The 15,484-nt window shown below is 37.1% G+C and overlaps 1 protein-coding gene across 1 annotated transcript in view; it reads left to right on the forward strand.

The window, feature by feature from the left end:
* The window catches only part of LRRC1 (leucine rich repeat containing 1), a 189,546-nt gene that overhangs the window by 127,977 nt on the left and 46,085 nt on the right, over positions 1–15,484 (forward strand). The window contains exons 5-8 of the mRNA XM_027853009.1: positions 10,705–10,761; positions 11,232–11,295; positions 11,936–12,010; positions 15,197–15,341. Coding sequence (XP_027708810.1) covers positions 10,705–10,761; positions 11,232–11,295; positions 11,936–12,010; positions 15,197–15,341 — 341 coding nt within the window. The remainder of the gene's footprint in view (positions 1–10,704; positions 10,762–11,231; positions 11,296–11,935; positions 12,011–15,196; positions 15,342–15,484) is intronic.

Genomic DNA, 15,484 nt, shown 5'->3' on the forward strand with positions numbered 1-15,484 from the left:
TCTTCCTTCCTTCCTTCCTTCCTTCCTTCCTTCCTTCCTTCCTTCCTCCCTCCTTCCTTCTCATCCCTGAGGTCTCACAGGGATTTCGAGGAAGAAAGGAATAGAGTTAACAGTCTGCATGGCACGATAGGAGGGGGATTGGATTTGTAGTAAGAGGATCCATCTTCCATCCCAGCGTTGTCACATCCCACTGCCTGTATGACCTTGAGCCTGGTGACTGGTTAGTTCATATAACTTCAAATAAATCCATGATCCTATATCTCTCTCCAGTACTTCATAAAGTACTTGTTTACTTAAAAAACAACCAACCAACCAAACAAGCAAACAAAGCAACAAACAAAAAAAACCCAACTAGCATCCTCCAAGTGATCTCAAGACTTTGGGGAGATATTAAGTGTAGTTCTTCTTTACAAAGAGGTTGGCGGGTTATCTTAGACATTGTGCTTCTCTGGAAAATACCAATAAATGATTGAAAAGAAGGGGAACCATTTGAAACCATAGAAACCTCAACATCCTGGAAATTCATTCTACCCCTGGGCTACTCACATTGATAGTACCTACCCTATACCCCTATAGCCTCTTTTTCTGATTGGCTAGTTCGTCTCACAACCTCCATTCTAAGGAGGATGCCCAGGCCAGCCATGTCTTCATTCCTCTCTAGGCATTACTGTGGACTTTGTCTACTATGCTACTGTGTGAGCACCTTTTTAGTTTCTTTTTATGTGTTGTCTTCTACCATTAAAATGTAAGTACTTCAAGGCTAGGTACTGTTTCTTCCTTCTTGTATTTGTATCCCTGATGCTCAGCACAATGCCTAGCACATCATAGATGCTTAATAAATGCTTCTTGACCTGACTTGATGGAATCCTAATTTATGTACAAGTGTGACTTCTTTTAAGCATATTTATAGTGCTTTGTCCTGAATAGATATTTAATTTAAAGATTGTTGAGTGAACGGAATAAAAAAAGAGAAGCCTAATGAAGCTAACTTAATAGCACAGATCCAATATAGGAATTTCTGCATTTATACACAACATAAATTCATCAATAATTATCTGCTTCCTCTAGGATTCTTTTTAATAGTGAATGCTCTTAGTAAATTTAAAATATTCAGTTAACAAAAAAATTTGGCGTATAGTCAGTCAAGCAATATTTATTAAACACTTACTAAGTGCCAGCCACTCTGTTAACTGCTGAGGATTCAGATACAAAAAACAAGACAACTCCTGCCCTTAAAAGAACTTACATTCTAATATGAGAAGACTACTGATATAGAGATTGGCATTCAGTGGTTTAACCTGGGAAGTCACTGGGATGCTGAATGGACCCTGAGGCCAATTGATTGACATGCTTTCCCAGCCTGGTAGTGTGGGTTAATTATGGTTCCAGGACTGGAATGTGGAATATTGTTCCTGTGAGACAGCAGGGAGACATGACATGAAGATGGTTGGAGATTGTCCACACTATACTGATAACTGTAGTGGCTGTGCCTTGTGGAAAGAGACATAACAAGGGTGGGGCCAAGATCCCAGGGTGCCTAATTTAGAGGGCACCATCAGTGCTTTCCAGTCTTTCAACAGCATAGAAATGGCAGAGCTTAGCAACTGTTGAGCAAGAATAGTTAGTTAGAATAGGCCAGCTGAAACTTCTCCCCTGCTGCCCTCCAACGGAGGGCACTCTTCGTGGTACTTGCCTCACTCAAGCCCAGAAATTTCTAGCTAGGACTTTGCTTGTGGAACAGGACCAAGAATTTGCTCTTCGGAGCCTTTTACTAGGCTGAAATACCTGGAAGGCCACTTGCCCCTTAATCCTTCTACTAGTTGTTCAAACTAGTCAGCCAACCCTTAATATCTCCCCCTTCCATTCATTAAGCCTCCTGATAAATCATAAGAAAAATAGCCAATTCCTTCACTATGCAGACTGTGGCTGCTGATTATATGAATTTACTCCTTTTATTGTATATGCTTCTATGGATGAGCTGGTTAATTTCTTAAATTATGTGTAAATATGTGTATATGTATATGTATATATGTATACGTGTATATATGTATACATGTATATATGTATGCGTTTATATGTGTGTGTGTATCTATATATGAATGTGTGTTCCTGGATCACCTAACACTTCAAGGTAACAGGGATCTTGCTTTATAATTCACTTTGTAGTGTACCTACCTCAATGTCACACTCATACTCAAGTACTAAATAGATGCCAGTGACAGTGCTTAAAATACCACCACTTCCACACTTCCTCTTGCTGTCAGAGGACAGAAATATGTCTTGAAGATTCTGCCTCCTTTAGAAGTTCTGAGAGAGTAGTTGCAAACCCTTGGTGTAGCCTGTAACATACCAAAGTATTCTTCGTGAGAGATTTTTATTTTCAGAGACACCCTTGAAAATAACTTTTTTTTTTAATGTTTTTGTTGCCCAGAAATGTGCAAACATTTCCTTTTTGTGTAACTTGGATGGATAATACTTTCTGAATAGGCTTCCAATTGTTCAGATTCATTTCACTGCTCTTATGAATGGATTTAAATGTTCCAAAATAGCATTCTAGTATTGTAAAATGTGTTTTTTTGTGAGTCAATAATAAATGAAGCTAGAGGCCTAAATTTGCTCCAGAGAAAGTTAACTACCCAGCTTCATCATCCAGTATAAAGTTAACCTATTCTTGGAAGTCATTTCTGTCTCACTGTTGTTTAGGATGCACTTCTCACTGCTTAATTACATTTTCTTGTCTAAGAATAGCATTCTTGAACATTTAGTTGTGAGGATTCTACGTAAGTAGAAGGATTTTCCAGGTGGACTGGCCCAGTAATTTGTGACTGATTGAACTGGAGAAGAGCAGTCTGAATTTTAGGCTCCTACTGCCCTTGGGAATGATAACCTGAATTTTTGCAGACCAGCAACTGTGAAAACTTCACTGCTCTAGCTAATAAGATGCAGGTTCTTTGAGATGTTACCACAGCCGAAGGCTGACTTGGCCACTTATGCTTACTGTTAAGATGATTGAGGAGAGAGAGAGAGAGAGAGAGAGAGGGAGAGAGAGAGAGCAAGTGTTCCTTTCTGAGAACTTTCGCCATGTGTAAAAACATTCTTTTCTGTGGGTTAGAATTTGCCATAAAATGGTTATTGTTTCAAAAATCAAAGCATACCAGAATTTTGTTTTTACATTTTCCAAAGCAAAGTAACCAAATGGAAATTAAAACTGGTGGCACCCTGCTTTTTAACTCTCAAATTGAAACAACTCATTGGCTAATGAAGTAATGGGTAAGCACAAAAAACTTTCTCCAAAAAAAGATCTTTTGAAAAAAAAATCTGACTGCCTTTAGGCTTTTGTTACATTTCTTATAGTTTAATATTTTTTAGTATATGGTTTGTGTATTTGGATGATTCTTTCTACTGTTTTTTGACTCTCCATTTCTCCAAGGTTTCTTGGCTTCCAAAATGGAAAAAAAAAATTCAAGTGGATTAAAAGTATTTTAAACATAGTGAGGAACAGATGTAAATTCTTTAAAATAACCACTTCATCCAAACCTGGAAATAGAACCTTAAGATTATAGTTTTGACCTACAATTTTATTTAAGAAATATTACAACTTTTGCAACTACTTTTGTGAACTTTGTAAACATTAAGTTCTAGAGTGCCCCTAAGAAGTTTTAAAATTATTTGGGTGTGGAACAAGGGGATGGGGAGGAAATAGGGCAGGGAAGAAGGATAAAGTCATATTCTTTGTAGAGGACAATGGAAACTTTTAACATGGGTGTACGTCACTGTCATTTTTCAGAAGTTGAAGCATATGTGATGGAAAAGTTCAGTCAGTCAGCTTCATGGCATGGTTATCACCCAAGTCTCTGCTTCTGTATTTGGAAAATTGCTAGACAGATTTGCTGGTTTTCTCTCACCTCTATGTATCATATTCCAACAGAGGTGACTGGTAAAGTCAAATGGATTTTGAGTATTTCCTTTCCTGCCTCTGTGTACCTCTCTCTCTCTCTCTCTCTCTTCCTCTCTCTCTCTCTCCCCCTCCCCCCTTCCCTCTCTCTCTCCCTCCCTGTCCGTCTCCTTGTTCTCCCCATCCGCCACAGGAGAAGCATTGTCGCCTAGCAAATAGAAAGCTATACTTGAAGATTTGACTTCAAGTTTCACCTCTGATGCATTCTTTTGAGCTAATTTAATAACAGCTTGGTGTAGCAGAACCTGGGTTCAAGTTCTCAATACTGCCTTTATAACACTGGGCAAGTCATGTAACTTTGCAGTACTTTAGGTAGCTACCTTATACTACAAGTTGCAGAGAAGGTACTGACCTTCATCAGTAGGGGGAATTTCTGGGTATCCTCTATACCAGGGAAATCACAAGTTCTGTCCTAATCCCTGCACCCCGCCTCCCCAACATACAGTTTGTTTACCTTTATCTTGCCTCTGGACTGAGGTACATTGCCATGGAGTTGAAAATTCTATATTGTAGAAGAGAAACCACACTACAACCACAATTGTAGAAGGATAGTAAAGTACAGAAAATATTGAAGTTGATGATTTCTCACTTTTTCTCTAATCTTACAGATTATCTGGGTTTCAACCAAATTGAGGTTAGAGGAAAGAATCTTTTTGAGAGACTGGGACAATTTCACAAGTGGAAACCTGGGTTTGGATTTATTCAGATCGTCAAATCCCCAGTTTTGTTCTGGTGTTAAATGAGTGATCCTGAACTGAGGACAATTCTAAGCCAGTCGAGACTCTTGGGTTTAAGTAGCTATTGCTGATGAGAATGTGGTACTTACAGCTAATATCTCTGCATTTTCTATTTCTTGTTCACAGCATCATACCTGCCCTTCAGTTCCTAACTTTCCTTGGTGTATATAAAAAGAGATCTCAGAATATTTTACCAGAAGATTTTCCATTGGAATATAATTTTTCTGAGCTAATTGTTTCCATTGCTTTCAGTGGGGAACAACAGAAGACTTGAGATGAAAAGCTTGCAAAATAAAGCTTTCCCAAAAGCAAACATAAATTCCACTTAGTTTCAACTTTGATTTTGCTTGAATACAATATAGAAATAGGACCCTCATCATTTATAGGGAATCTTTTCCCATTTGGATTCATTTCTCATGATAGTAGCACATCAAATACTTAGAGCTAGCGTATACTTCTTGTTTTATACTTTACTTGACATGAACCATCAGGTCATTAAACACAGTTTGTTTATATCTCCTGTTACATCTTTAAAGGAATCTTGTATTATTTTTACATACGTAAGGGAGATATCAACAGGTTGTGTTTACTCTGTCACTTGGGATGTGTGATGTGGGTATTTCCTATAACAGTACAGATTGCAAATTGTCTACATCCTTTTTTTTATTATTATTTATTTTTATTTTTAGGCAATTGGGGTTAACTGACTTGCCCAGGGTCACACAGCTAGTAAATGTCAAGTGTTTGATCTGAGGCCGGATTTGAACTCAGGTCCTCCCGACTTCAGAGCCAGTGCTGTATCCACTGCACTACCTAGCTGCCCCTGTCTACATCCTTTTTTGTCCTTGGTACATGTCCTCCCAAAATGTGCTGGGAGCCTCCGTTTAAACCTCTTGACATTGCTAGGTAGTAACAGCGCAAGTGGGCTGCCCATAGGTTATCTATCCCTCACCCTTGCTCTGTGACTCTTTCACCTCTTTTTTGGGGGTCATATATTTCCCTGATGATTTCTTTTATGCCAGTTCTCCTATGCAGCTCTTTCTTGTTAGTATATTGCAGCCTTCTCTTGTCTACCTTGTACCATTCTTTTTGGATAGCCCACAACTTTAATTCTGTGGAGACTATGTCACTTATGACTCACATCCGTGTGAGTCATAATCACTGGAAGAATATTGATGTTAAAAAGTTAGGCTGTTATTTCTGGGAGAAATTTGCGTTACGCAGTTTTCCAAAGGCAGTGTGACTTGCTTGCCTCTTTCTTTTTTCTTTATCTCAATTCATTATTTATGCTTAGTTTCTGTCTCATGTTTGTAATGATAGATTAGCCCTATCTGTGCATCCAAGTGGATGGTATAATCAGGAGAATAGCTATTCTTCTTGGGCTTGGTTTTTAAATATGGATACTTTAAACTCTTTTGATTAGTTTTGCTTCTCATTCAAAAGGATCTTCCGGGACTTGGTGCACTCAGCATAATGCCACCTACAAAGAGGAGTAAATGGAAGGCTTCATCATCCATAGGGAATTCTTCTTCGATTTGGGCTCCATGCTGAGTATATCCCTTGACAGTGGGAAGCATCTTGGGCAAGCATACCATCTCTGTTTTATGCTGGGCTTTATTTTAATCAGGAGATCATCAAAGTTATCTGTTACATCTTTCAAGGAATATTATATGGTTTTGACATAAGGATAAGAGACACCTTGTTGGAGCATGACCTTTAAGACCAAAATTTATTCTACCCATTCAATTTTTTTTAAGTTGGCAAGCACTTAGTGGGATCTTATGGTCGCTTTTCCTTTCAGTCAGTTTTGTGAGGTGTCGATGGTGAATGTTATTTGTGAAAGCTAGACTCCCTTCTTAGATGTTTATCAAACGTACCCTCAAATCACATGTGAGTTATTACCATAACAAAATTGTCGTGGTGGGAAAGTAGGTATTGGTATTTTTATCTTATTTCTAACTTAAAAAAATCTTTGAATTTACTCCCCCCACCCCTAAGAGTGAAACATTGTCTCCTCTTTCACTTATCTTGAGAGATGATCCCTCCTTGTCCTCAAGATTAACAGCTTCAGCACAGACTTCTTCCTAACTTAGCCATTTCTGCTTCATCCTGCAACATATTGGAGATAATGATATTAGAATAGAAATATCATTGAGGAAAGAGTCTGTAGAAGATTTTCCAGATGTTTCTCTCTTTCTGTCTCTGGTCTTTTTTTTTTGTTTTAATCATCCTTTTATTTTCATGCCTGAATGTCCCTGGGATGATCTGGCTTCAGGTCTCAAGCCATTCTTTCTCTTAATTTTCCTTGACTACTTTCTTATTATTAAGTGATCCTGCTCATAATTTTCTACTGTTTTATTCCATAAGATTTTACAAAATAGCTTGTATTCTAAGCTAGTGTTGACCTTGGCTAATCTACATCTGCTCAGCGAGAAGAACAGGGTTTGTAGACTGAGGCAGTTTCTAGGTTCTTTGAATCCTTTCATTGTGATGCCTTCCTATTCATATACTTAAATTTCCTTAGGAAATGATGATAGAGTATGTCAATGTCTACGACATTATCCATTTCTTATTCTTTTGATATTAATAGCTTGTTTTAAATGAGGCATTGCCTCAAGCCTCATGTCTCTTCATTTTTGTTGTGGTTTTGTGTTGATTTCGGTTCTTGCTCTAGCAAGCTGGTCCTTTACTATACACAGCTGCCTCATAAATAACTGCCTTATAGCTAACCAGTTGTTTCTTGTAAAATATTAAAAAAATTAAATTTTTTTTGTGATGACATTTCACGCTCGTAATATTGGGTACCTGACTCTCTTCTAGAAAGAAGTATCCGTAATATATAGGTATGACCCTTCTATTTAGCATATAAGCCATTGACTTTGTTTATTTCTTATTCCTATAATGACTTTTTTTTTTCCAAAATATTTTTCTCTATCCTTCCTTGTGGCCACTTTGGCATTTAAGTCAAGAATATTAAGGTATATGTTTATTTAATTTGGAGGCTTTATCAAGTTCTTAACAAGGACACCTAGAATTATAACTGTTTGTTTTTTATTTATTGTTTAAAAAGATTCAAATAAGTTGAGCAAAGTAGTGGCATTTTAAAAGTAGAGATTTTTGACATCAAACGTTCTAAAATGCTGCAGTTAAAGAGTTTGTGTAATAATAATTATAACTAGCATTGAAACTTTTAGGTTTGCTAAGCATTTTATATACATTATCTTATTTGAGCCTTGAAATAACCCTGTGAATTAAGTTCTACAGCTCTTATCATCCTTATTTGACAAATGAGGAAATAGAGGCTTTGATAATTTGTTACTTGTTTTTCTGGACTCTAAATCCAACTCTCTATACTGCCTTTCACTCTGTGTGTGTGTGTGCGTGCTGTCCTCTGCGCCTCTGGGCCTAACCTTCCTCAGCTATAAAATATGGGCGTTGGACTAGATGAGCTCAAAAGTCCCTTCCCTCAGGGGCTGCGAGGTGGCTGAGTGGATAGAGCACTGTCTCTGGAGTCAGGAGGACCTGAGTTCAAATCCAGTCTCCGATCAGACACTTGACACTTACTAGCTGTGTGACAAAATCACTTAACCCCTATTGCCTCGCCAAAAAAAAAAAAAAAAAAGTCCCTTCCATCTCAAAATAATAGGATCCTGTGATTGATTTTGCAAATGTGGCATTGCATAAACATTAAATGACTATTCTTTCCTATGTAGAACTGGTTAGACATTAAATGAGTTTTTCAAAACTTCATGGAAATGTAATTAACTACAAATTTCTAGTTCTCATGTTATATTTGTCTTTTAAGACTTTGTTTTTCTGTAAGTAGTACAGATTGATTTTTGAATACTGTGGTACTAGTCCAGTATGGGTCACTCTTCCCTAAATCTGGCTTATATAACACTGAATGTGGCTTATAATTGGTGGTATTTTTTCAGTATAGATGAATATATTTTTGCATTTCAGATATCTTATTTTGTGGCTGTGATCTGTATTTCAAGATGACATATTCGGACAAATACTGAGGAATGTATATTGGATTATTTTCTTCCCTTAAAACCCCACCTAAAAAACACCATGCACAATTGGCTTAAGAACAAATACAACTAAATGTTTGAAAGTCAGGTCAAGTCAACAAGGATTTATCAATGCCTACTATGTGCTAAGCCCTGGGAATTCCAGGAAAGATAAAAACCAGTCCAAGCTCTCACAGAGCTCACATTCTAATGGGGGAAACAATATACAAATAGCTATGTGTGAACAAGGACTGTATCAGATAAATTGGAGATAATCACAGAGGGAAGGTACCAGCATTTTAAGGGAGTGAAACTTCCAAGCTCTGTATAGAATTGCATTCCCTATGATGGTTTGCCTACCATTTGTCAACAGAAACCTTGCTAAATTTTTTTAAAGGATAAATTATTTGAAAAATATTGAGAAGATTAAATAACATATTGTTAATGCTTAAGTTTGCCCCATGTAATAGGACTTACTTTTTTTTTTTTTTGCCAAGTTCCAGTAATTGTGATCATTAAGAGCCATTTTCATTCACTCTACCTAAAACTGTTGATGGTACATTTCAGTTTACAGTTAGCCTTAAAAAAAACGGATTTATAGCCTGGGATTAAGTTGAGATTTAAAGAATTTCTGTATTCTGTCATTCAAGTCAAATTCACATTTCCTGATGTGATGTAACCTGTTTTCTTTGTAGACTCAATTTCTGGTTTATATTTTGTTTTGAGAGGGGAGGATACAGGATTAAGACAGATTATGGTGTTAGGATAATGTTGGGCTCCATGTTTTGTATGCACATAAATAACCTCTTGAATAATCTGAATTTTTCTATGGTAATATTGTAAAAGCTGGAGCTGGTAGGGTAAATGTACAGCTTAGAGTGCATTGTATCTTAGAATTGTGAGGATACAAAGTTGGGTAGACTATATGTTTTAATATAGTACATCATACCGTTTATAACATCTTATAGAAATACATATTTTTGGTTATCAGTGGATATTAAAATTCATTTATAGAATCAACAACGAAGGGGAGAGATTTTTATCATTTCTCCTCTCTCTTGCAGACGCGTAATGGCTTGTCCTATCTTTCTGGGTAAGGCAGCAGAATCTACTTAGAAGAAGCCTGTGTTTTGAGTTTTAAAATCAAGTTCCTCTCTAAGCCCTGCCACACATTTTTTTTTTTTGGCATACAATCTTACAGAAAGCATTTAACCTCTCTGGGCCTCATTATCTATGCCTTTAAAACAGGGATTATTTGGATAAGTACAATAATATATATGAATTGCCTTGAGCCCTGTGAGATTAAAAGCATTATTATTTTTTTATAGTCACGACACATCATTGGCATGTTTAAAAAAAAAAAAAAAACAAGCCAGCAGAAACACATGTTGTGTTTCTATCTCTGTCCCGGGGGTGGTTGTATTGGTGGGAGTATTCTCATGTTAGAAGCATGAGATGTTTGTTCTGGGGATGTCTTGGAATCATAAATAAATAAAATCATATGCTCTGGTACTAATTTCTTAAGGATCTATGCCTTGCGTATTTCCAAAAAAGTGACTAATGTTTTAACGTTATGATGTATGGAATAGATATTTTTATTCCTTAATGATTATTGAAGAGATGTTATCTCCCCCGCTCCCTCCCCCAGGCTATCACAGTTGTTGTTGTTCAGTTGTTTCAATTGTGTCATCATTTGGGGTTGTGACATCATTTGGGGTTTTCTTGACAAAGATTCTGGAGTGGTTTGCCATTTCCTTCTCTGACTCATTTTACAGATGAGGAACTGAGGCAAGCAGAGGTAAATGACTTGTCCAGGGTCACACAGCTTGCAAGTGTCTGAGGCCAGATTTGAACTCAGTAAAATGAGTCTTCCTGACTCCAGACTTGGCACTGTATCCACTGTACCACCTTATGTTGTTTCATTAAGACCTTCAGATTCAGGTGGGGGGAAATGGGATTTCAAAAATTTTGCTTATTCTTTTCCATGCTTAATTTCCAGCCTTTATAACCTGGCTTCATTGGAACTAAGAGAGAATCTACTTACGTATTTGCCTGAGTGAGTTTCCAGGGGACCTGGGAGGGAATATTAAATGGAGAGAATTTTTTTCCATGTGAAGATAACCCATTGCCAGATGGGATGCATTTTAAAAAATGATTTCATATTCGCCCCTTCCTTGCCCTTGCCTAATGAATTGTAATAAGCTGATAGATGTTGATTTATTAAACTGCCTCTCTATGGTAACATTGGAGCATTTTGGTTTCTGGCAGATGCCCCCATCTTAAATGCCATCTCATGCTAAATGACTTTTGTGGAAAGCAGTGCCTTGTCCTAAAAGGTTGTGTATATTTGGCAAATAAACTGGGGGACAGTAGTCTTCACTTTCCAATTCTGTTTTTGATAGTTTGTAACTAATAATATATGCTAAAGCGTATTTTTCAGAACTGTGTAAGCATGGAAAGTGCTTTTGTTCTTGATCTCTACCCCAATTGATATTGCTTCTCCTTTTGGCTTTATTTCCCTCACAGATCTCTCACCCAGCTACAGAGACTAAAGGAGCTTGACTTAGGAAACAATGAAATCTACAATTTGGTAAGCCTTTGTGGAAAGAAGATGGAAACTGAAAATACTCATCCTTGTTAAATGTCACACTTCATTCATGGACAAACAGCTCTTTTAACTTTCATGGGTGAGCTGGGACCACTGAGGAATTTGCCACAATTCATCTAGGGCTTATGAATAAGAGATAAAAGATGCTATTAACAAGCCAAGGTTAATGCTTAGCTGGGTGAAGGAGTTGGAATAAGGGTTGATCCCAGTGGATGGGAATGGGAACTGGCATTTTAAAGTAGAAAAGAGAAGGAAATGGCAAATGGAGACCTTGAAGCTTTGTGAAGGCAGAGGAGTACTGATGATTGAGCGTGAAGTAGAATGACCATTGGATGCTAACGAGAACTTCTTAGTGGTGGAATCTCAATGTTTTTCAACCAAATCCGGAGAAGTCACTATTTCAGAGCAAATCTAATTATGAACCACATCTCCTTCCATTTTATCTTTGGGTAGATTACTCATTGCCATTTGACTTTTTCTTACTAAAGATACACTGATTGTATTTTATGATACTAGATAGAATTGATGACAAATGTAGACTTCTGTTTTACTTAGTTCATGACTGAGAGCTTTGGTCTATTTTTTCTTCTCTTGACCATAACTTTATTTTGCCTGCTTTTAGCCAGAAACAATTGGAGCACTCCTACACCTTGAGGATCTCTGGTTGGATGGAAATCAGCTGGCTGAGTTGCCTCAGGTAGATAATAACTTTAAAACGACATAAAACACAAAGCAAACTCACTTCTGCTTTATAAGTAAAAAAGACACTTGCCAAACTGAGGAGGAGTAATGGAAAATCACATTTGAAGGAAGATTTTTTTCAGACACTGTTTATTTTGCTTTTTATAGGATGAAATTAAAATGCTCAATCATTTCTTCCAATAGACCGTGAAGTCTTAGAAAGCAGGGGCTGTTTTTTTTTTTTTTTGGATGGGGATGGGGTTGGTTAATGGGAAGGGGCAGAGCTTAACATAGCACCTAGTACATAGTAGGTGCTTAATAAATGCTTGCTTGTTGACTTGATAGAGTACCTTGATGTTTGGGAACCCTGTTATCTATATCTACCTCACCTAGTTTGGAGTCAACAAATGTCTGGGTAAATTCTGAGATCTGTTTTATAATTGGCGTATATTTCTGTAGCACTTTATAGGGTGCCAAATGCTTTGGAGTAATTTAAACTACTTACTGCTCTTAAGATTCCTGTGATAGTCATGTAAAAGCAGTATAAAAAGCTGTACTTATATGTCTCTCTTAAGTATTACAAGTTGTTTTGTTGGCATGTGGTAGGTGTTTTTCTCTGGTTATTACTAAATATAAAAGCCATGTTCCAAATACAGTTGGGTCTCATACAGATCTCGAAGTATAATAGCTATTTTATGCAGCCATAATAAGCTGACTCTTCCATCTGGTGACCAGAGACAGCAGCTTTTTAAAAAGCTCTCTTTTTTTGAGTTTGCCACAATTTTTGCTCATACTACTCCAGGGTTGATTTCTGCTCCTAATGTCCTTTTATTTCCCTTTCTTTCTCCATCTCTAAGTTTGGTTTTTTTACTGCATACTAAAATCAGTCTTTAGTTTAATAATTATATGTAGGTGATTCTTTTTGAAATATTTTAAGATACAGTCAGGTCTGCTATAATTTGACACATGCATTCTCCCAAGGAACTGAGCTGTGCACAATTGAGTAATAAAAACCACAGAGCTTATGGGAAAAATGAAAGTAGAGGCACAATGCTCAAAAACTTCATGAGCGACACGTAAAGAAAGAGATAGAAACCTACTAAAAATTGTAGCACGATTTTATACACGTTAAATGGTTAACAAATACATAAATAGTGCTGTACATAATAGCAGCATCCTCTGCCTCAGCTGCTACTCAACCTGTGCCCCAGTTCCCACTGGTCCAGGCTGAAGGGTGGAGCCTCAATGGGCTGTAGCTCCAAGGTTGGAGACCTGATCCATGGTGGAATGTGGGGGACTAGGTAGGACATATCAGGCCTCCTCCACCCACAGTTCCTACTTCATCAGAAGACATACCATAAATACGCACTTTACCTTGAAAAAGACCTGAAGTTTGCTTATTGAAAGTAGGCTTCTGAAGAGTCACAACTTGTGGGTTATTGTGAAATGGTGTTTTCTGTGTTCTCCCAATGTTCCTCGAGGAAGAAATTGCATATAAGCAAACTCAAAATTCAAGTTGTACACAAAATGTTCCGTAATATATCAGTTGCATTGGAAAAAATCTGCATTCTCAAAAAAAGCATTATAGTAAAACTGACTGTATAGACTGATTTGTTTAATTGTATTAATTCAACTGTAATGAATATTTTTTATCATGTGTTTGGGAGTAGCATTTATTTGTCTTTGAACATTTATAAAATATCTACTATGTGCAAGGAAAACTTCTCTCTGTCTCTCTCACCTTTAGCTTACAAAGACAAAGCCCCTTGGGTAGTGTTATGAGTGCATATATGGTTTTGTTTTTCCATCATCCTTTATAAATTAGAAGAATCCATAGGAGTAAACTCTAGCCTAAATGTCACCTGTCTCCCTTAATGGTAACCATAGCACAATTTTTTATGTCCCTTTTCTGGGTTAATGAGCCTATGCTGAGTTTCTGAGTTGGTGTGATCAAAAATTCCTAAAATAGTGAAATGAAAGGTAATCATTAGCTGATATGGGTTGAACATTTAGTTTGGATTTGGAGTTGGGTGGAAAGTTAACTGGGGAGTTTCAGGGTGGATAAAAGTGGGAGTGGTAGTTATTTTGGGGGACAGAGGAGAAAGAGGGGAGGGAGAAGGGCATATCTTGAGAATTACGGAACACCAGCTGAAGGGCGGGGAAGCCTAAAAATATATATATTTATATATGTACACATGTAAATATGCACTCCTTAGGATGAAAATTTAGTCTATGATCTTTTCAATCATCTGGTTTATTTATAACAAGCCACATTTATATTTAAAATTATCTTTGTACAGTAAAATACTATTTCTTCAAAATCTACACCACCAGAAAGGTTCAGTAAATTTGAATTCTTGTAATCTTAATTTAAAAATAGACATATGATAAGGAAAGAAATTGATAAATAGAATTTACTAATTTTTTAGGAAAAAAAATCAACAAACAATTGTTAAGTGTCTGCTATGTTCTAGCTGCTATGCTAAATGTTAGGAATACACAGAAAAGCAAAAAAACAGTCCCTGCTCACAAGGGGCTCACAGTTTAATGGGAGAGACAAAATTCAGTTTATAACATAGAGTAATAGGATTATGTATTTATTGTTAAAAATTCAAATCAATTCAATAAACATTTATTAAGCACCTATGTGCTGGGTACTGTGCCGAGCAGTGAGGATGCAAATAAGAAAAGAAAAAGATAGTCTATGCCCTCAAAGAGCCTATAATCTAATGGGGGTAGACATTGCAGAAAAGGAAGTAGGAAAGGGGACAGGTCATGTACCAGGAAGGGAGATGTTGTGGGCGGGCCATGTGTCCGGGAGCGTGATGTTCTGTGGAGTTGAAACCAAGCAGTGCCGCTGATGGAAAATGTAGTTATTGGGAAAATTCTGAGAAAATTCTAGGGGTTGGCCTAGATAATCTTTAAGGGACCTTCTAGTACGAAATCCTAGGATCCTAATTGTTTTCCAGAGGATTATCATACCTTTGAGAGTGACAATTCTACAGTTTTAGTCTGTTTTTCATGAAAAAGCGCCTGGCTTCAATTCAGTTGTTAGATTTAAGTGATTTTCAAAATTTAGGAAACATGTTGTCCTAACTCTTCCTTTGGGAATTTAATGGCATGAGGTTGTTTTAGTACATTCCAGTGCAAACAATCCTTGCATGTTTGAACAAGATTTTCTTTTTCTGTGTCATTAATGTAGGAAATAGGAAACTTGAAAAACCTGCTCTGCTTGGATGTCTCGGAAAATAAGCTGGAAAGACTTCCTGACGAGATCAGCGGCCTAGCTTCCATAACAGATTTAGTCATTTCTCAGAATTTACTGGATGTTCTTCCTGATGGCATAGGTAAGTGTGAAACCCACCTGGGAACCAGCTACTTGTTTTGAGTTCTGAAATGTACTATCTGCATTTCCCAAACTGCCTAGAAACTGCTGTGTGTGTGTGTGTGTGTGTGTGTGTGTGTGTGTGTGTGTGTGTGTGTGTGTGTG

Source organism: Vombatus ursinus, unplaced genomic scaffold, assembly GCF_900497805.2.
Source record: "Vombatus ursinus unplaced genomic scaffold, bare-nosed wombat genome assembly UNPS02009835.1, whole genome shotgun sequence".
Lineage (NCBI taxonomy): Eukaryota > Metazoa > Chordata > Mammalia > Diprotodontia > Vombatidae > Vombatus > Vombatus ursinus.